A 22,482-nucleotide genomic window follows, 5' to 3' on the forward strand; every position below is an offset into this window, starting at 1 on the left:
GTAAAAGAGGTAACACCTTGTTTTACCTTTTAACTTAACAACGAAGGGAAAAGTATATAAAGATTGCCATAACGACCCCCACGCATTTTCCGTATGGGTTCAAACTTCTTTCTCTCTCTCTCTATACTATATATTATATATTTCTGGCGCATTGAATTTGCATTCTCAAGAAGCACAGAAAGAAGAAGAAGAAGAATTTGGAAAAATGACTGTTCATTATCTGGCCATGGAAACCCTAAGCGAGAGGGCCTCAGTCATGAGAGAATCCCTCCACAAGAGCCAAACCATCACCGAGAACATGGTCTCCATTCTCGGCTCCTTCGATCACCGTCTCTCTGCCCTCGAAACCGCCATGCGCCCCACTCAGGCACTCTCTCATTCTACTCCTCCCTTCTTTCCATCCATTCATACTTATATATACACCTATATTCATGCATATATACATTCATACTTAGATATTGATTGATTTCAAGAAAGGAACGAAACTTGTGTTAGGGCTACGCTATGATCTGTTTCTTTCATTTGTTAGATAAGGACTCATTCGATTCGAAGGGCACACGAGAACATTGATAAGACGCTCAAGGCTGCTGATGTTATCTTGGGCCAATTCGATCTCTCGCGCCAGGTCGCTTTCTTCTCTGTGTGTGTGTGTGTGTGTTTTTTCATTCTCTGTTTATGTCATTACTTGTCAAAAATTCATTCCATGTTCGTGTCATTGATTTTTATCCCATTTTTTAAATGTTGTTGACGAATTAGTTTTCTATCAATTTAAAAGTCTAATAATCTATATAATACTCCACACACACAGACACATGTAGATGTAGCCACACATTTTTACTTATCTTTTTGTTTAAAAAATTCCCCTAAAGGTAAAGCTAATTCGCGTAGTATAAATGTAGAACTTGTACAGAGCCCAAAAGTTATGGGCTTGATAATTAGAACCCCCAAAGGAAAGATACATGCCAAAAAAGCCCAACCCAAGATGTATAACAAAAGCTACGCACCATCCTTTTAGAAACGGAAGTCTGTATTTTCATATACTACTACTATATATGTGTCGGGCCACTTGTCTTAATCCTATTATAATACGATATAAGTAACTTTGCCAAGTGAAATTATTGAACTGATGATCATCGTCGATGAAATTCACTAGAATCTTTGTATTGATAATCCTCGGATGTTATCATTGAACTGATGAGCATCGTCGATGAAATTCACTATAATCTTTGTATTGACAATACCTCCTCCTGTTAATGGTTGTTTTTCTGCAAGAGTTGAAAATTATCCTTGCAAATAGTGAAGGTTAAGTTTCTTCTTCTTTTTATTTATTTATTTATTTTTTAAATTGTTCAATAAAGTAAAATTTTTTCTTTGTTGGACACTATATATCTTCTTTAGCTGCTTTTGATACTTGACTTCTACTTATAGGCGGAGGCTAAAGTATTGAGAGGGCCACATGAGGATTTAGAAAGTTACCTTGAAGCAATTGATCAGCTGAGAAGCATTGTTCGTTTTTTCAGCGGTAACAAAAGCCTTAGAAGTAGTATCGGGGTGCTTAACCATGCCAATAACTTACTAGCTAAGGCTATCTCCAAGTTGGAAGATGAGTTTCGACAGCTCTTAACCTCTTACAGGTTTGTTGTTTTTTTTTATCTAACTACTACTTGTAGCGCATGGCTTCCTCTTACTTCTGTTACAAACCAATATTGTTAACTGTCTATATCAAATTGGATAGTAAATTCTAACCTTGCACACATGCAAACTCACCCATGAATATCTTAATTGATTAAAATTTTTGTTTAACACTCTTTTGCTGAACTTCTTTTTTTAGAATTAAATCACATTTTGCCCCACATAATTCCTTATTTGAAGTGCTGAAGATTCCATTGATGTATCTCATGTGAAACTTTTTCTTCAAATTTATGTTAGATTCAGCTAATTTTATTTTTTCCTTGGGGACCGGGCGAACTTATGCATTATGTGATACAGGTGCATTAAATGTGTATGTGTGTATATCAGTGTTGTTAAAGGCGCGTAGGCTCATACGGGCACAATATTTGTGCCTGTTGTGTGCCCACGTGCACCTTTGACAACATTTGCGCCTTTAATATAGAATATGAATATGCTTTAATAGTAATATAAATTTTCAATTGTGTGCCTCGTTTCACTCAGGTGCATGCCTTGCGTTGCGCTTTAGTGCGCCTTGGGCCCTTGATAACACCGGGAGATTTACCATTTAGTCCATGTTACATGGACTCGGGCACATGTATGCGGGTGCCAGTGCAGGTACGGGTACGTATCCAAACGTCAGATGTGTCAAATCTGAAAAACGGACAAAGAGAGTTAGGGACACTGCTAAGTATACATATTATTTAATATTTTTATTCTATTTTCTAGACTAAAATAATGCCTTTATATACAACACAGTGTCCGATATAGGCGTTTCACTCATTTTGAAATACTAATATATTGAAATTGAATTATATGATATAATTTTTAGGTGCATGTCTAACCAAAAGTGTCGGTGTGCCCAACACGAGTACTTCACCTATTTTTGAAGAGTCCTTGTAACATAGTATTCAGGTAGAGCTAAGGGTATTATATATATAGGGTACATTACACAGACCTCCCCTGGCCTAAAGATAGCTAAAAAGCCTAAAATATAGTGAACACCCCTTAGTTTCTAAATATTACACTGACCTCCCTTGTCTGTAATATCAGAGTAACATGGTTAACAGAAAGTGCAAAATGACCTTGATATCCATGTTCTTCTATGTATAATTTAATTTTAAAAAATTGTTTTGAAAAATACAAGGTTCGTAGGTGTAGATTTTTGTAAATGAAAAAAGCAAGAACAAAAAAAACACCAAACATTCAAGAATATGAGGAAAATCCCCTATTATTACTCAGGCAATGCCTTTATGAATATAAGGAATTCATTGATCTCCACTGTTTTACATATCTCGTCCTCCCTTTTTTTTTCTCGGTATCTATACAAGAAATTAACCCCTTCGCCTGTCAATCCCTGATTGGGATTGGAGCTAATCCCCCCTCTTCGGGAGTTAATTGGGTGATCTTTATCCTTATATGATTGATTGCTGAATTCACGGGATCTCTCTACTCATCGTTTGGCAAAATTGGTGGTCGATTGGCTTGTCAGGTCCGATCGGCTTGTTAGGTCCAATCAGCCGTCCACGCCTTATCTGAGTTGGTGTTGGTGTTGGCTAGCTGTCATGTTGCGGGTGGCTCATGTCTTGCACATGTGTCTTGCTGTTATAGGTGGAAAATTTTCCCTCCACATTTCCCTTTTCATATCTCTCCACCCCCTTCCACCACTACCCCACTCTCCATACCACCCATCTCTTCTCCATCGCCTTCGGCTTCACCAAGACCAAGATCACCTCCTTTGGCGGTGTTGACCCTGTCAGCTGCTTCTTTGTCGTGTAGTTTATTATTGGTTTTTTCTTCATGTATCTTGTTTCTCCCTTTCCACTTCCAAAACCTTCACCAATGTCACTTGCCACAAACGCTCATCAATATTTTGCTTTTGTTCCTTCTAATTAATCCTCTCTTAGCTATTAATCACGCAATCCCAATCCCAATTAATCAATAACACATGTGCTGTACTGTCCCTAAATTTAATAAGGAATTGCAAGGACCGAAGCTAAATCAACAGGTGTGATGACATCACTTGGCATTGTCACTAGTATGTTGAATCACCAACCCAATGCCCTATCAAATGGTAGTGATGAACTGTTATGATGTAATCTACATTCTACTCTAAATTAACATTGTTATCTTTTCGGTTTTGTCAATTAATGCACATTCGAAACATATATATATATACACAGACACGCTAGGGTTATTAACAAAAAAACTCTAGCTAGGTTTTTGCATTGGCAATCGAATGGTGGAACAAATGACTGTTAACAGTCAAATCCAATTGGGATTGAATTCGATTTCGTCACTCACCCATTTAGTCCCTCTGAGCATTTTTGCTGATATAAATATAATCGACATTGGAGCAATGGGTGTGGTTATGGTTGAAGATGTGTTTGTTTTTCTGAAGCAGATGCCTGTTTTGGAGGGTTTTCAATGTTCTATAATGCTCTAGGTGTGGCAATTTACGGATTCGAATGAATTGGAATGGTTTTGCCACTAGAATCAAAGATGATATATTGAAGCAATTTTGGAAAATTTGGGTTTGTCAATTGCTTTGATTTGCTTGATTTATGGAGGTTTTGGGGTTCTGGTTAAGCTTTTCTGAAAGAGGTTTTTGCAAAGATTGAGCAAAGGGCACTTTTGTCCATATAATTTATGTAATTGGGGTATTTTAGTCATCTACCATTAGGACATATGGATAATGATGCCTTTTTTTGGTCTTAAGGGTAAAATTTGGGTTTTGGTTTATCAGGCCACGACATCATCAGATTCATCTATCACCACTGGCAACCGTTATGGCAAGGGAGGGTAGTGTTACTCTGACAACACTGCTAAGGGAGGCTAGTCTAATATAAAAAACTAAGGGGTCACCAATTGGATATTAAATGAGAGAAAATAGGTTAAGATGGTTTGGACATGTGCAAAGACGACCTTTAAGTGCGTCGGTTAGGAAAACTGACATAGTCCACATTGAGAGTAAAATACTAGGGGAAGAGGAAGACCAAAGTTAACGTGGGTAGAGTTAGTAAGAAAGCTATGATTGCATGTGGATTGACTGAGGCTATGGCTTTAAATAGAGCAGAATGGAAACATGGGATTCATGTAGCCCACCCCAAATAATTGAGAAAAGGCCTGGTTGTTTTTGTGGGGTGCTCACTGTATTTTAGCCTATCTTCAAGGGAGGTCCGTGTAATTTTCTATGTTTATATTATACGTCCTTATGCTTCTTGTATCTAAAATTGTAATATTGTAAAACTTATAAGATTGGAAGTATCATTCTCTAATGAAACAATTTTTTCTTCATCATCATCTTCTTCTTTTGCTTCTGCTTATGCTTTTCCTTCTATTTCTCCTCCTCCTTCCTTCTCCTCTTGTTCTTTGCTTACAATCAAATTAATAAATGTTTATTTATATATTGTCGGCTAAGTAGCTTAGAGTCATAAAAAGAAGAAAAAAAGGTTCAAGTATCACAGATTCTCTTAGGGAAAAGCCAGGAATGACAACAGAAGGGGAAGAGGGAAAGTGTTCAAAGTTTGAACTCTCTATTCTAACGACTAAGATAGTGAGTCTCGAGCAAAGGGCTCACAGGCAATCCCATCAACTCAAAAGGAATCCTTTAAAATGTGCTTGCTCCTTTCTGTGGGAGGTTCGATTACGGGAATGAAATAGAGGTCACAAGGGTCGAAGACCTTTTATGCTTCCCTACTTGGAAAATGAATCAAACCAGTTGACATGAGCACCTCTATTCAGACACTTTGTACATGTGCTTGACACATTCTTGTTTCAAGTACCACAGACTCTCTTAGGGAGGAGCCAGGAATGACATGAGCTCCTCTATTCGGACACTTTGTACATGTGCTCGACACATTCTTGACGTGTCTATTCAAACACCTCTTGTCGTGTCTAGTGTGTACACGCATCAAAGCATTATATGCTCACATGTTAGCATTTTTCTTTCTCCTAAGAATTTGCTTGTATCATTAGTCTGCATCCTATTTCTATGTCCATGCAACATTGATTGTAGCTTTACCTATAGAGTAGTGAAGGTATCAAAGAATCATTGTTACTTAGTGCAGCTAGTATATGTAATTGAAATATTCAATAAAGTAACTGAGACGGCTGAAGTATTTAACATATCCATGTCCATTTTTGTGTATCATTACAAACATGGTTACTGGTTAGGGATGTAGAAAAGGCTCATGGGCCAGAGGCCTAAATTGAAACCCCTTGGGCCTAAGCCTGGCATGGCCCCTTGAGGCTGGCCCGTGATCCAGCCTGAAATGGGCTTGACATCGGGCTTCTTAAGTCAGTCAGAAAATGGCCTTATTTCTCATCTTCATGGGGGTGTGGCGAGGAAATGTAACTGTCAAACTACTGTCACCCGTGATCAACTGCTATTTTTCTTTTCTTTTTTTAAATGTGATGCATTTTTTAAGCCCTTTATAGGTTCTTTAGAGGTAATTTACATAATTTTTTTATCAATATGAACACAGTAAGACTCCACAGAGGCTAAGTTTTCTCTCATTTGGATTCCAGCAAACCTGTGGAACCTGATCGTCTTTTTGATTGTCTCCCCAATTCTCTGCGACCATCGTCTGGATCGCCTGGTCAGGGTGATGCTAGTGGCAAGAAACCATCTTCAACCAACGAGAATCAAAATAAAAGCTTAAAAACTTTTATATACACACCTCCAACTCTCATTCCACCCAGGATTTTGCCATTACTGCATGATTTAGCTCAACAGATGGTTCTGGCTGGCCACCAACAGCAACTGTTTACTGTTTACAGGTAAAAAACTTATTTCTTTGATCTATTCATACGTGGTACCATTGCCCAACTCTTTTTCTTAAAATAATATTTTCCAGGACTTCTTGGTATTCCATTTTACCAGTTGACAATATTGGGGAAATACGTTGGAATAATTTTTAATTTTTCAAAGAAAGCTTCAACCACACTTCTTTTATGCTCCAAATGAATATGTCAGCTGAGTTTTGTATTTTCATTGAATGTGTCCATTATTTACATATTTATTAATTTATTTTTGCACTCCCTCAGTTAATTGTTGTCCGTATTTAATATTTTACGTGAATTTAGTTTGGACCTTACATTCAAATCATCATAATTTGCATTAATTGGGCAATCATTACCTGTCCATTCAGGGACACTCGTGCTTCAGTTTTGGAACAGAGCCTCAAAAAACTAGGTGTGGAAAAGCTTAGTAAAGATGATGTCCAAAGAATGCAGTGGGAGGTTTTGGAGGCCAAGATTGGTAATTGGATTCATTTTATGCGGATTGCTGTAAGTATTACATCAATTTAAATATGATTTACAAAGTGTTCCTGTATTTTCCAACCTTCTCATCAGACTTTAAACAGGTCAAATTACTATTTGCTGGGGAAAAGAAAGTATGTGATCAAATATTTGACGGTGCTGATTCTCTCAGAGAACAATGTTTTGCTGAAGTTACTGCAAACAGTGTTTCCGTACTCCTTAGTTTTGGAGAGGCCATTGCCAAAAGCAAGAGGTCACCTGAAAAACTATTTGTTCTTTTAGACATGTACGAGATAATGAGAGAAGTTCTGCCAGAGGTATGTTGAATATTACCTGTTGCATATAGACTACATCACTATGAAATCATCCAGCAAGTTGTTTATTCTTCTTCTTCTTCTTTATTCCTTCTTCTTCTTTTTTTTTTTTTGTGTGTGTGTGTGTTTAAGAGGCACATGGAGCTCAGTTTAGTGGACCTCTACTTATTTAAATTGCAACTTTATACTTATTTTTTTCGAAAATGCTTTGTTGGTTTAATGGAACTTATGCAAATCTTGTTTGACATAGTAGGGGTATTGAAATATTGAGCTTGTCTTGCACAGGCAACATAATTTTTTTTTCTATTTAATCTTGGATTTTTAATAAATCATTAAGCCATGGAGGAAATTATTGTTTTCTTGGCCTCTCTGAAGGTCTAAGGCGCCCTTTGGCCCTTTTGTTTCTTTGGGCTTCACTCCCCTTTTGAGCGTTTTTAATAAATTCTTACTTATCAAAAAAAAAAAAAAAAATCATAGTTGCTTCTCCTAATATGCCTTGTAAGTTAATCGAATGCCTAGAAGTTTGTTAGAATAAAAGATAATATTTGTTCTTTGATTGCCAGTTGCTAAGCTGCTGATTATAATTTTTTGATCATCCGTTTTGAGCTTCAAGTTTCTTTGTTTTAGTTATAAAATAAATTCAGTCAGTCTTTTTGTCATTCTTATGTCACTAAAATACTTGTCTGTAACGGTGCCAATATGCATGACAGAGGTATAGGATCTTGGGTACCAGTGCATGCTAAGTGGTATAAACCGTATAATTGTATGAGGAGTTTGAGTTCATAGGTTTCGCTAAATTGATATTATGAAAAATAATTGAAGTTTATAACGATAAGCACTCTCACTTAGATTGGTTGACCAATTAGCTGAAATTATTAGAATATTTCTAATGTGGTAACACTTTTGTGGCTTATTACTGTAACTTGCACTGATATTAGGTGCCTTAGGTGCCTTTGTTGGACATTGTATCTAGGTTCGATTTAATATTAATGAAATTATCATATGACCAGGGTTCAACTTATGTCTTGAATGTGATTTCTAGTTCATTAAAGATGGCAATGTTTTATAAACGCAAATAGAATTGGAGGGTTTTGCTACTAGTTTGGAAGCACATTATGGATATGTCAGTTAAGTCTTTTTAAAAATGCATGGATTCAATAAACGATTGATTGAGTTACTTGAATGTTAGAACTTTAGACATAAGTGGAGTAAAAAAGAAATCATTGACGTATATGGTACATTTATGAAATTGTAGGTGCATTTTTTATTGACAACAAAAAACTGTTGGTAGATTCAAATGAAAGGTTATATATAATAACCACCAAGGGTGGTAGCCTAGTGGTAGTTCTTCACCTTCCGAAATAGAAGTTCGGGGTCCAAGTCCCTATAGGGTTAAGTTTCTGTGCGAGTTCCAAATAGGAAAGAAGATTTTATATATAATAAAAAGAAACAAGAAATGTCAATAGAATAAGTTCTCGAATTGATATATGACTATTCCAATCTTAAACTAGCCTCGTTCTCACATACAAATAAAATTTGTTTCCACTTTCCAATTATTAATAATTACATATTCCATTTCTGTAAGAGTGAGTGAAACAATACAAGTTTCAAGCAAGCATGGATATGAAAATTTATTTGTGTGATAATGACTAGAAATAAAAAAAAATATATGGGACGTCGTGACTGGGGAAAGGCTTAAGTTAGCAAAATTGGTGTTAAAAGAGCTTTCTGGTTCTAGTAAAGATGTTGGTGATTGTGCTCAGATTGCAGCCTGGGCTTCTCGTGTTTGGAAGGTCTCGCCGGCGGTAGTTGTGGCGCCCTTGCCGGATTCTTTGCTTTTTTTTCGCTTTCCTTCTAAGGCGGAGGCAGAGAGAGTGCTTAAGAAGGGATGTCGTGACTGGGGAAAGGCTTCTCTTCACTTGGATTCGTGGAATTTTAGGGTGGGATGCTCTAAGGTTTTGAAAAAGAAAGGGTTGAAGAAGGTAACCTTGTACGGCCTTCCTCTTCACTTGTGGAACCACGCTTTCTTCGTGACGGTTGGGGATTTGTGTGGAGGTTTCATTTGGGTTGACGCTGATGAATCTATTGATGCTGAGAAGGTTCGCATCACTGTTTTGGACTATCATGCTTGCCCGCCGTTCATTTTTGTTCATGATGATCTTTTTTGTTACAAGGTTGCTGTTTGGGAGGAGACACATCGTCAGCTCATTCCGACGATTGACAGTTTGGAAGGGGGAGATGGGTCTCACCTGCTTAAGGAGAAGGAATGGTTGAGATGGGAATCCATGGGTAAGAAAGGGATGGAGGAATTTTAGAGGTGGAAGGAATGGAGGGATAAGCTTTGGGAACAAAACACAACTTGCTTCAGAAGGATTTTCACTTAGTAAAGGAGGGTGAGTACTCGACGGTTGGTGGTCGGAACTTTGGTCGGTAGGATTTACAGAGGGGTGGAGGTTTGGGATTTGGCCGTCAGGCATTTTTGCAAGGTTGGGAACGACGATCCCATCAGGGTGTGGTTCACGCGCATCCAGCGTGTGGGTAGGGGAGCAGAGGTGATCATCCACGTGGTTGGCACAGGGGAGAGAGTCGTTCAAAGTGGATTCCAGCTGTCTCCAATTTAAATCATTTCAAATGGACGAGAAAGGCTAAGATGGTTTCAGTAGGAGATGGGCTTGGTTTTGGGCCAGCGAATGGGGTCATGGTGGAGAGGAGTTTTGGCACTTATCCGGCTTCTGGGCCTATTTTCAATGAAGTGCATGACCATGTTTTGAGTGGGCTGGATAAAGGTAAGGTGGCCTAATCTAAGGTGTCTGGGTGCACGGAAGCTTCTTCTGCGGAGCTGGGCTGCAGATTTTTGACTGGGCCAGGCTCCGAGCCGGTTGTTTCTGGGCCGTCTTGTTCTGATCATGTGGTGAACAACCGGTTTACTCCGCTCTCTTTGGTTGATCCATCTCAGTTGCCTAGTGCACCACCTCTCAAAGAGGGATGACGAGTTTTGTTGCCTGCACAGGGACACCATCTGCGATCAAAGAAGCGAATCATTCTCCCTGCCATTCGTAGAAGGTGGGCTCGTAAGGAGAAACAAAAATGGGTTCCTCGTGTTGCCTTTGATTCGGGTAAGAATGTTTCTTTGCATTGCGTTTCGCCGTCTTTTACCTCTTTTGTTTCCCCTTCTCTCTCTTCTGTAGAGTCGTTGAAGGGCTCGACTTCCAGAAACTTGGCCGCGGTTTTAGAGAATGAGTTGGAGAGCGGACTGAAGGTGATGGGTGGGGGTTCTCTGGTTGATGGGTTGGGACCCTCAAGATCTGTTGTTCAGAAAGGGGAGGGCGCCACAGTGTGTGTGTGCAGGGATGTGAAGATTTGTCTGGATGATGTTACTGCTGCTGTGTTGTTGAGTGATTTGCGGTCTCATTTTGTCTTGAAAGGCCTTCAAAGTGAGTCGAGTGATCATGTGGCTGCAGAGGTTTGTGGAACTCCTCTTGCTTGCAGCTCACAATGTTCGTCTGTTCCCGAGGAGGGAGAGGATGGGTTGTGTTCTTCTCTCCTTGAGGAATTAGGGTTGGTTCAATGGAATGGGGGAGTGACTGATTTTGATTTTGTTACTCCTTTAGCTGTTGTTAGACCTGATGAGGAGGGGACGGATGGGGATGGTTTTGCTACAGGAGTGGTTGATGTGGAAGATGGTAGAGGTGGGCACTCGGTTGGGAGTCTCTTTCGACGGTCGTATGGAGGAGGCGACAAATTTGTTTCTTGAAGTTCTTAATTCTCAGCACATGGAGAGAATAGGGTGTAGGGGGAGTAGAGGAGGTTTTCCAATGGGGGTGGATGAGAGGGGGCTCTTGAGCCTAACGACTCTCGTCACTTATGAAAGGAGAAATAAGGGATCTAGGGAGAGGGATTGTGGAGAGAGGGGAGAGAATGTTAACCCAATTATTTCCTTATGAACCTACAACTTCTTTCTTGGAATGTCCGAGGTCTCAATGACCCGGTTCGAAGAAAAGTGGTGAAGTCAGTGATTCGGAAAGGGGGTGGGCATATTGTGTGTCTTCAAGAAACAAAAATTACGGAGACGACGGATTTGATTGTGTGTAGCATGTGGGTTGGGGGGGGGGGGAGGTTTGCTTCAGGTGGTGTTCTTGTTATGTGGGATAACCAGTGGGTTTTTATGTTGGAGTCTCAGGTGATTTTCTCTGCTTCATGTATCTTCTTTGTGAGGGAGGATGATTTTCGGTGGGTTTTTTCTTGTATTTATGGTCCTACAGAGGATAGTGTTCGTCATTTGCTTTGGGAAGAGCTGGGTGAGGTCCGTAGGAGATGGTCGTTGCCCTGGTGTATCGGAAGGGATTTCAATGTTGTGCGATCTCCTTTTGAGAGGTCTTCAGGGGGCAGGTAGACGGCTGAGATGAAGTCTTTTTCGGAGTTCATTGATGTATTTAGGTTGATTGATTTGCCTTTGGTTGGTGGGCCCTTTACTTGGTCCAGTGGTCGCTCTTCTCCTACTCTCTCTTGACTTGACAGATTCCTAGTGTCGAGTGATTGGGAGGAACATTTTTCAGATGTTGTTCAGGCCACTTTGGCTCGTCCATTATCTGACCATGTTCCATTAATGTTGGATTGTGGTGGGTTGCGTAGTCGAAGATCCCCATTTAGATTTGAGAATATATGGCTGAGGGCTGAGGGTTTTCTGGAGCGAGTCCGATCCTGGTGGGTGGGGTATGGAGTGGTTGGTTCCCCAAGGCATTCCCTTACAGGTAAGCTGCGTTTTTTGAAGAATGATCTGAAAGTTTGGAACAAGGAGGTCTTTGGAAATCTGGTTTGGAGGAAGAATTGGGTTTTCTCTGAGATTACAGATATTGATAGATTGGAGGGTCAGGGGTTTTTGACGGATTCCTTGAAACCTTAGGAGGGTGGAGTGTCAGGCGGAGTTTACTGAGATTGTTGTCATGGAGGAGATCTCGTGGAGGCAAAAATCTAGAACTTTGTGGCTCAAGGAAGGTGACAATAACACAAAAAAAATTCATCGTCTTGCCAATGCTCATAAAAAGGGCAATCACATTGGGAGGATTCGGGTGGATGGGGAGGTTTTGAGTAAGGAGGAGGAGATTTGTAAGGGTTTTGTTGATTTCTTTTCTTTGTTGTTCATAGAACCAGTTGGTTGGAGACCGTTGCTTGCAGGGCTTCATTTTGATTCTATTTTGAGTGATGAGTGCTGTACTCTATAGGAGCCTTTTTCTGAAGAGGAAATTTTGTCTGCCATGAAGAGCTGTAACGGGGATAAATCTCTAGGCGGCCCTGATGGTTTTTCCATGAGATTCCTTTTGGAGTGTTGGGAGGTGGTTTGTGAGGAAGTGATGGGCTCTTTTCATGTTTTCCATGCTCGGGGCTCTTTTAAGAAAAGTTTGAATGCCACTTTCATTGCCCTCATTCCGAAAAAGGGAGGGGCGCTTGATGTTAAAGATTTTCACCCCATTAGCTTGGTGAGTTGCTTTTATAAGTTGATTGCCAAAGTCTTGGCCTCTAGGCTGAGGAAGGTTTTGGATGGTGTCATTTCGGATTCTCAGAATGCTTTTGTGGGAGGTCGTCAGATTTTGGATTCAGTTCTTATTGCCAATGAATGTGTGGACTCCAGATTGAACAGTGGGGTTTCGGGCGTTTTGTGCAAGTTGGACATTGAAAAGGCGTATGACCATGTGAGTTGTAGCTTCCTTATCTACTTGATGGAAAAGATGGGGTTTGGGGGGAGAGGGAGGAAATGGATTCTTTTTTGCATTTCTAGTGTTCGTTTTTCTGTTCTTGTGAATGGTGCTCTGACGGGTTTTTTCTTTAGCTCGAGGGGTTTGATACAGGGGGATCCGCTTTCTTCTTTCCTGTTCCTTTTTGTGATGGAGGCGCTTAACAGACTGTTGAAAAGGGCTGTTGAGTTGGGTCTTTTGAGTGGTTTTCGAGTGGGCAGGGATGTTGCCAGTCAGATAGAGATCTCTCACTTGATGTTTGCCGATGATACTCTTGTTCTATGTGATGCTGACGAGTCCCAATTGAGACATTTGAGGTGCGTTTTGGTTTGGTTCCAAGTTGTCTCGGGGCTCAAGGTGAATGTCGATAAGAGTGTCTTAGTGTCGAGTGAAGATGTTCCTGATATTGAGAGGTTTGCTCAGATTCTTGGATGTCGCACTGGGTCATTCCCTATTTCTTATTTAGGATTGCCTTTGGGAGCCCCGTCGAGATGCGCGGGGAGCTGGGATCCAGTTGTGGACAGATTTGAGAAGAGGCTGGCAGGTTGGAAGAAGCAATTCCTCTCCAAAGGGGGGCGTGTTACTCTGATTAAGAGTATACTTTCTTGCCTCCCTACTTATTTCATCCCTTTCTTTTAGATTCCTTCCTCTGTGGCTGAGAGAATTGAGAGATTGCAGCGCAATTTTCTTCTTTTTTTTTTTTATTGGGGGGGGGGGGGAGTTCAAGTATCATCTGGTTCGATGGGAGCAAGTGTGTTGCCCAATTCGGAGTGGAGGCTTAGGTATTAGAAGGTTGTTGCCCTTCAATAAGGTTCTCCTTGGGAAATGGCTTTGGAGGTTTGGGGTTGAGAGGCAGTGGCTCTGGAGAAGAGTTATTGCGAGCAAATTTGGGTAGGTGGAGCTCTCTTGAGGTACGTGGTCCTAGGGGAGTGGGAGTTTGGACTGTCATTCGAAAGGGGTGGGATGATTTTTGCAAACATATTCATTTTTGGATCAGGGATGGTAGGAGGATCAGATTTTGGGAGGATACTTGGTGTGGGGAGATTCCCCTAGCTCTTTCTTTCCCACGGCTCTTCAAGATTGCTTCTGTTAGGCAGGCCTTGGTGGTTGACTGTTATCATCTTCATAACGGAAGAGTGTCTTGGGATGTTCAGTTTAGGAGGCACTTTCAGGATTGGGAGATTGAGGAGGTCACTCGTTTTTTGGAGTTACTGTATCGTCAGGTGATTTCTCATGGGGAGTCTGATTGTTGGCTTTGGAATCCTAATTCTCAGGGTTGGTTCGAGGTGAGGTCCTTTTTTAGGTGCCTTACGGTTGGCGATGGTGGTTCTTTCCTTTGGAGATCTATTTAGCGCTCTAAGGCTCCCCTTAAGGTGGCCTTCTTTGCTTGGAATTCTGCCTTCGGTGGGATTTTAACCTAGGATAATTTGAGGAGGAGGAATCAGATGGTGGTCAATTGTTGTTACTTGTGCCTTTACGATGAGGAGACAGTTGATCGCCTTTTGTTACATTGCAACATGGCTAGAGCTTGTTGGGATTTGATGCTTGGTTTGTTTAGGGTTCCTTGGGTTATGCCTTGTTCCTCTAGAGGATTGATTGAGGCTTGGAGCGGTTTCTCTGCTGGGACTCTCATTCGGGATGCTTGGAGGGCTACGCCTCTCTGTATTTGGTGGTGCATTTGGCTCAAGAGGAATAGAAGATATTTTGACGGAAAGAAGAAGCCTATTGCTATACTTAAGTTCTCCATTATTTTCACTCTTTTTTGTTTGGTTTCGGAGAGAGATTATAGATCTATTGAGGCGATTGTTCTCTTTTTAGCCTCTTTGAAGGCTTGAGTTGTTTTTTGTTTGGCCTTTTTGTATGTTTGGGATCCGCTCCCCCTTTTGAGCGGTTTTTATATATTTGACTTACTTATCAAAAAAAAAAAAAAAAAAGAGCTTTCTGGTTCTGATTAATTTTGTCCTCATCATCATCAGCATCATCATAATCATTGTTGTCATCATCCTTGCCTTCATCCCGTACAAACGTGGTTGGCCACATGTATTCTCTTTTCCCATTCTTTTTTTATCGTAAGCCATCTCTCCTGCTAAATTAAATTTTTTTAAAATCATTTCTTATCACTCATTCCACGTTAGTCTAGGTTGACCTCTTTGTCTCTTGCATGCTATGCAAATCACTCTTCCTATCCTCACGGGTGCATCTATAGGTTGGCGTTGAATATACCCACACCATCTAGTCTACTCTCTCTTATTTTATCGCCAATAGGCACCACACCTAATTTATGTCTAATCGTTTGATTATTAATCTTATCTTTCGTAGTTTTTGCTATCAACCATCTTAACACCCACATTTCCGCCACATGTATGCATTTTTCGTGTTTCTTTTTTAACGCCTAACATTCCGCTCCATATAGCATAGCCGACTAATGACTGTTTTATATACTTTTCCGTTTTAACTTATTTGGTATTCATTATCGCATAAAACCCCACTAGCGTTCCTCCACTTTGTCCAACCTATTCCAATTGTACTACCTACATGATCATCAATCTCTCCATCTTTTTGTACAATTGCCCTAAGTACCAAAAATAATTACTTTGAGTAATATTTGGTCTTGATTTTTTAATGCTATATTATAATATCCCATAACATAACCAAATGACATTCCATGTATTCCGTTTTAGTTCTACTAATTAAAAATCCTTTTGACTCTAATGCCGCTCTCCAAGCCTAAAGCTTCTTTAGAGCTATCCAATAGTACCATGTCATCCGCGAAATAACATGCACCATGGAAGGTCGCCTTGTAAGTCTTTCGTTATGTCATCCAAGATTATCTTAAATAAATATGGACTTAGTGCCGACCCTTGGTGTAATATCTTGAATAAGATCTATAAATTTAACCGGAATATGTTTTCTTTGTAGAGCCCACCAAATCATGTCTCTAAGAACTCAATCATATGCCTTTTCTAAGTCTATAAAAACCATGTGTAGATCTTTTTGCTTACTTCTGCAGTTCTCTATTAATTGCCTTAATAGACAAATGGCTTCTGTAGTTGATCTCCCTGGCATAAAACCAAATTGTTTTTCAGAACTGTACATTCTTTTCTTAGTCTTTGTTCTATTACCCTTTCCCATAATTTCATAGTGTGTCTAATTAATTCAATTCCACAATAGTTACACTTTTGTATATCTCCTTTATTCTTTTAAATTGGTATTATAGTACTTTTCCTCCATTCATTGGGTATTTTTCCTTCTTCTAAAATTTTATTAAATAGATTTGTTAACCATTCAACTCTTATCTTTCCTAGGGTTCTCCACACTTTCATAGGATGTTGTCCGGTTCCACCGCCTTATTGTTTCCCATTTTTCGCAATGTATTCTCCACCTTATTCCCATTCATTGTATCTATCATACTAAGATTGGGCTCATTATTCTCAATGTCCTCTCTAGGATATTTGTCATTTAGAAGTTGTTGAAAGTAATTGTGCCACCCATTCAATATGTCCTCTGTAACTAATATATTTTGATCCACGTCCATATTACATCTAACTTGATCCATATCTCTAGTTATTTTGTTTCTAATTTTTGCTTATAAATGCCTTTTTCCATATAGTTTGTCTAGGGAACACGAGATAAGGGATTTAGGATTTGTAAGTGGGTAAGATAGAGGTACATCTGTACATGTCTTGGGGTTATAATATAACAAGTAAACACAAGGCTCTAGGAGTCTATGAAGATACCTGTGAACCATCATCACTTAGCCTACTTCTGCCGTTTCAAGGTAGGAACAAAGGGATTGGCCTTGATAGATGGGATTTTTAAAATTGAAAAAGGGTTAACAACATCTCGTTGTGAACATTTTGATACTTATCGTGCAGAAAAAAGGAAGAAGGAGAAAGATTGAAGAAGAGGGAGGGCATCACTTCTAGATATCCATAGACATCAGAATAGGGGTTGCACTACACAATTCCATGAGAGATTCAAAAGCTGCTGGAAAATTCCCAACACCACCAAAACTGAAATTTATAGAATTAAATAAATAGCCATATATTGACCTTATGTTGGGCTCCATATTTTAAAATTAGAGACTTTTTTTTTTTTTTTGTAAGTAATAATGAATTAAAAAAGGCGTTCAAGAGGGGAACGCGTCCCTTAAACAATAGTGGAACCGGGGGCTAGGACCCCAAAGAATCCAAAAAAGAAATTAAATCATCAGAAGAGGAGCAAGAACTCCTCTTCACAAAATTAAAGAGAGAATGAATAATAAAAAGTTTCAGCATCGCCGTAGATGACTCCTTTAAATTAGAGACTTAGACTAGTAAAATATATTTTTATCTACTAGGATTTACACATACAGGACAACTTCACTCAAAATACGTCCCTTCGACTTACTAGATCGCAAATCTTGGAGTTACTAACTTTTGATTCATGAAATACAAAGGAGGATATACAAATTAAACCAGCAATAAACTACGAGAAAATATAGGACTTGACTCAACTTTTAAAACTTGATTCTGAGTTGTCCAAGTGGGTTCTGGCTTGATTAAAATATACAAATCTTAAGTCTCTGTTCAAATTTAAAACTTAATTCTGAGTGTTATGCAAATGTGCCACCCAGTATAACCTCATTAGTATTCGTTTCCCAACTGTCCATTTTATTATTATTTCCTTTATCTTGTTTTAAATTTGTTTAATCTGTCAGTAAGTTTTTTTTGTTTGAAGAAGTGATAGTTGTCTCATTGTTCTCAATCACCTTAGTATTATCAAGGAGATGCAAATGTATTGAATGCTTAGATAAATTAGTCTTTCTTAAATAATATCTAATGAGGCCGAATCTGAATTCAGAAAAATATCACATATTTCAGGTTTATGAATTAGTTATATGTCTCTTGTCTTATTGTCACCTGTAATATGCATTTGGAGATGTACTGAGGAAGTGAGTTTATCACTGCCGTGTTTGCTAGATATTGTCAATGACATGCTTTGTAGAAAATCGTGAAATTTTGCCCAAAATACATTTACGGGAGTAGATTCAGAATATTTTCATTTTATGTAATACTTTTTATAAGTACTGTCTTTATACGTATAGATGGTAATTGTTCTTCTGGTTCTTATCATTAATTTATTCTGTTTGTTCTTTTGTTTTTTTCCGCCCCTTTTGTTTGGATAGATCGAGACAATTTTTAAAGGTAAATATTGCACCGAGATGCGAGAATCTGCCTCAATTTTGACAAAGCGTCTGGCTCAAACAGCCCAAGAGACTTTTGGCGATTTTGAAGAAGCGGTTGAAAAAGATGCCACGAAGACTGCTGTTCTAGATGGAACAGTCCATCCTTTGACTAGCTATGTGATAAATTACGTGAAGTTTTTGTTTGAGTAAGTTCATATTACTGCATTTTAATTATGCTACTTGTTCTTTTCTTCCAATGGCTGCAAATTCTTGTATTCTTGAGTTCTGATAATTATTGACGATTTCTCCATTGAGGTCACAAGTAACAATAACTTATGACCTTTTATTGCTTGGTATGGTCTTCCAGCTTTTGTAAAAAATTTGCTTTAAGATATGAAGCATGGACATGGATACAGAATACAGATATCGTGTTATACGAACATTCAGATATGAAAAATGCTAAAACACTGGACACAGATTTGTCAAGGATATGGCAAAATATGCTGATGTGTATATACCTATCTATACATAATACTTAAAGCTTTATTGTTTGTTATTTATATACACATATAATGGTGAATATTATAGTCTTTAAGTTCTTTATTTATGATATTAAAATTCATATGAGAATACTGAGGTTATGTTACATGGATATTGACTTGAAACGAAATTTAACACAATTTAATCTTGTTATATCTCAATTATTTTTCTCTAAAAAATTGCTCAAGTATTGAAATCCTTGTTATGTTTTTCCTACATTTTAATACCTCAATGTCACACCTCATTGTTCAATACATGTTGGACATGCTCTTATGCTGTTGTTGATATATCCGATATGTGTTTTAAATGCATGTGACTTGGAAGGTAATTTTCAAATCATGGATAGCTTTAGGGAGTAGTATTTGGCACAAATTGGTGAGTATTTGTGGAGAATAACCTTATGTTATAGATGAGATACAAATATGTTGTATAAGAGTTCTTGCATCATAGCTTTGGAGAAATATTTCTGATCTTGATGACATGTATAGTTGTATGCATACTTGTGTATAAGGTTAATATACTCTAATACGACTTCTTTTCCTTTTGATTCTTCTTACCTACTGTATTCTCAATTATGGCATTTCAGTAGTCCGATTATTTTTTCCTTGCTCTGCCCTTGTTTGTTCTTCCTTGTTTGGATTTGCTTTTGTTGCAGGTGCATTATCCTTGTTTGTACCTGACTAGTAGGTGTTATATGTGCACAGCTATCAATCGACATTGAAGCAGCTTTTCCAAGAGTTTGACAGAGGTGATGCAGATGCCCAGTTGGCATCTGTAACAACGCGGATAATGCAGGCTCTTCAGACTAACCTGGATGGTAAATCTAAGCAGTACAAGGATCCTGCATTGACTCATTTATTTCTTATGAACAACATGCACTATATTGTCAGATCTGTGCGCAGGTTTGTTATATTTCTGGGTTATTTATTGAAATGTTATCTACTTTGTTTATCCGCATGTACACCATTTATGATATTTTATTTTTAGGTCAGAAGCAAAGGATTTGTTAGGTGATGACTGGGTGCAAATTCACCGAAGGATTGTCCAGCAGCATGCAAATCAGTACAAGAGGATTTCTTGGGCCAAGGTATGTATATACTAAATTAAGTAATACATTGGAGTCTTTTTTTGCTTACATGGTGGAGTATGGATATGATTATAATTTTCGGTTTCTAAATTTCTCTATTAATTTCGTAGATATAGAATGTGACATCATGTTGTTTTCATACTGGTTCTGTTTGGACAATAAGATATGCATGCATTTATTCAATTATCTTTTTGATTTCAGATTGGGGTTTTACAATCATTTCTTAAATCTCTCAACCATTAAAGAGTAAAAGAATAAGATTTAGGGTTCTCAATAAATTAGGGATTTAGGTTTGATAATCCAGGAGGGACAACCATTTGGGAAATCAAAAACAGCATATTTTTTTTGTTTATATACATATTACTGCTTCATCCTAAATTTTTAGATTTCGTCGCAAGTGTTAAGGTTTTTGGCAAATCAAAAACATAATTTTTTTTAATTTTTTATTATATATATATATATGTTACAGCTTCATCCTAATTTTTTAGATTTTGTCCCATCAGTGTCTGCATCATATCATATCCTATCCAGTATCTGCCTGAATGTCTCATCTGTGTCCATGCTTCAAAGATTGAGATAGAAGGAACAGATGAGAAAAAAGTCAAGTGAAATTATGGGTTTTATATCGATGGGTGGATCATTTTATGTTAAGAGATGCTGCCAAAAATAGAACTTCAGAGAAGCAAACGCAGCATAGTTGTGGCTTTATATAATAAGTAGGAGTTATTAGTGTACATGTTTCTAGTTGTACAATAAATTATAGAACTACCTTGGTTCTAGATTTAATGTTAGTTATTTATAAGAACTAACTGGGCAATAGACTGCAGTCTACACGTGTTATGTCACTTCATTGTTGGACTCTTAGTTATTTGCACAAGAAATTTCATTCTGTTCATTGTCCCTAAATAATATATATGAAGTGAAGATAAATCCTGAAATCAGTATTGGATTTCTACAGAACTTATTGTAATGAGCATATCTGTAAACAGGTCTTGTTTGTCATAGCTTGTCAATTGTGCCCCTTTCAGTGAAACTACCTGATTCTTATGCCGAGGACCAACATCTCAACTTTTAGCTAGAATATGCATTCTTTATTCTTAAGTGTTTAGGTTAGACCTAGGAGGGACCTCCTTTTAAATTAAGCTACAATATTCATTTACAATGTTATCTGGCCGTCCAACTTTTGATCAATTGTTTAATGGTGTGTCCAAATTCCTTTTTTTTACTATTATTTTTAAGTTGCACTTCCACAAATGGGTATCTCAGCAGCATGTCATATTTTAGATGCTGGAATTGGCAAAATGGTCATGCTCATCCGGCCCATGCAGTGGCGCGGGTTTGAGTCCTAGAATCAGGATCTCTAGAAATACGGTAAGGCGTCTACTATCTACCTGTCCCAAACCCTGCCTAATGCCAGAGCCTTGTGCATTGGGCATGACCTTTTCTTTGTTTTTTTTTCCTTTTCTAGCTCAAAGAATCTCCTACCCTTCTTATTGATTCTCGTCGGGAAAATTTCACGAAGTCATTTTCAGTTCAAGCAAACTTATTTCTTGTAGAAAGTTTAGCTGTCTGGTTCTTGTTCTGTAGATACTGCAGTGTCTTTCCGCTCAGGGCCTTTCTTCATCAAGCGGTGGTGGTATGGATAGTGGCAGCAATAGTGGAGTTTCCAGGGCAACGGTGAAAGATAGGTTCAAGTCGTTCAACATTCAGTTTGAGGAGATTCATCAAAGGCAATCGCAATGGACGGTTCCTGACAGTGAGCTGCGAGAGTCTTTGAGGCTGGCTGTCGCTGAGGTTCTTTTGCCTGCCTATAGATCTTTCATTAAACGTTTTGGGTATGTCTTTTATTTCTGCATTTGTGAGTTCGTTTTCTTCAAATTCTTAAGGGGTCGTTGCTTTGTGCAATGGTAAAAGTTGTGATTGACAAGGGTAAGGTGGTAAACACTGCCACCTCATGCACAATAATGCCAAAATCCAAGGCTTTCTGTAGTGTTGAATATGATGTTGTGGATTTGATTCACTGCAGGCCTCTTATTCAGAATGGAAAAAATCCCACTAAGTACATCAGATACGGTCCGGAGGATCTTGAACACATGTTGGCTGAATTTTTTGAAGGAAAGACCTGGAATGAACCAAGACGGTAAAGAACTATTTTTGTTGAAAACTTGTAAGTGGAGGTGTTCACTGGCGAAGTTATTCATTGTACAATGATATGATTCAATAATCTTGGATGGAGTATTCCTTTCCCACTTGTATTTTTTTCTTATCGAGTTCTGTTTTAACTCTATTTCCGCCAGTGTTAATCTCCCTATCTTTGTGTGTGTTTGTGTTTGTGTTTTGTGTTTTGTGTTGCGTGTTCCTTGACTGGAACATTTCTTTTCAACTCTGCCTCGATGAACCAATTTAGCCGGTGTGTTTGTGTGCATGCTTGTACCCAAAATATGACACAGAAGAGCCAATCATGTGTCTGCCTAAAAGTGCAGTTTGTGCTCATCAAGATCATGAATGCTGATCCGCAATGGAGACTCGGGCCTTCTTTCAGACTCTTTTAACTCATTTTATTATAGTTACTTGGATTGGAAAGATTCAAGTATACAACAGCACAAGGCTCCCACGCAGGGGCGGAGCTAGAATTTTGTTTCAGAGGGGGTACAATGCACTAGTTAAAAAATAAATAAATAAATATGACAAATAGAAAGTATAATTTTT

At 38.6% G+C, this 22,482-nt stretch overlaps 1 protein-coding gene across 1 annotated transcript; it reads left to right on the top strand.

Annotated features, from left to right (window-relative positions):
• The first annotated feature begins 119 nt into the window (after positions 1–119).
• On the top strand, positions 120–22,060 carry LOC132313745 (exocyst complex component EXO70A1-like). The gene is made up of 11 exons (XM_059812672.1): positions 120–367; positions 530–625; positions 1,429–1,634; positions 6,199–6,450; positions 6,822–6,960; positions 7,038–7,250; positions 18,147–18,352; positions 19,391–19,588; positions 19,674–19,773; positions 21,361–21,608; positions 21,800–22,060. The coding sequence occupies exons 1-11, from the start codon at positions 206–208 to the stop codon at positions 21,915–21,917; spliced, it is 1,938 nt and encodes a 645-aa protein (XP_059668655.1). The 5' UTR covers positions 120–205; the 3' UTR covers positions 21,918–22,060.
• The last annotated feature ends 422 nt before the right edge of the window (positions 22,061–22,482 follow it).

This window comes from Cornus florida, unplaced genomic scaffold, assembly GCF_030987335.1.
Source record: "Cornus florida cultivar Cherokee Brave unplaced genomic scaffold, ASM3098733v1 CherokeeBrave_3.0.0_Hap2_Chr06, whole genome shotgun sequence".
Classification (NCBI taxonomy): domain Eukaryota; kingdom Viridiplantae; phylum Streptophyta; class Magnoliopsida; order Cornales; family Cornaceae; genus Cornus; species Cornus florida.

What these genes read in the sequence shown, in the direction of transcription:
- LOC132313745 (XM_059812672.1), top strand. Translation starts at nt 206, where the DNA reads ATGACTGTTCATTATCTGGCCATGGAAACCCTAAGCGAGAGGGCCTCA. An exon ending in CCGCCATGCGCCCCACTCAG is followed by an intron (nt 368 to 529) that starts GCACTCTCTCAT and finishes TTCATTTGTTAG; the next exon opens with ATAAGGACTCATTCGATTCG. An exon ending in TGAGAGAAGTTCTGCCAGAG is followed by an intron (nt 7,251 to 18,146) that starts GTATGTTGAATA and finishes TTGTTTGGATAG; the next exon opens with ATCGAGACAATTTTTAAAGG.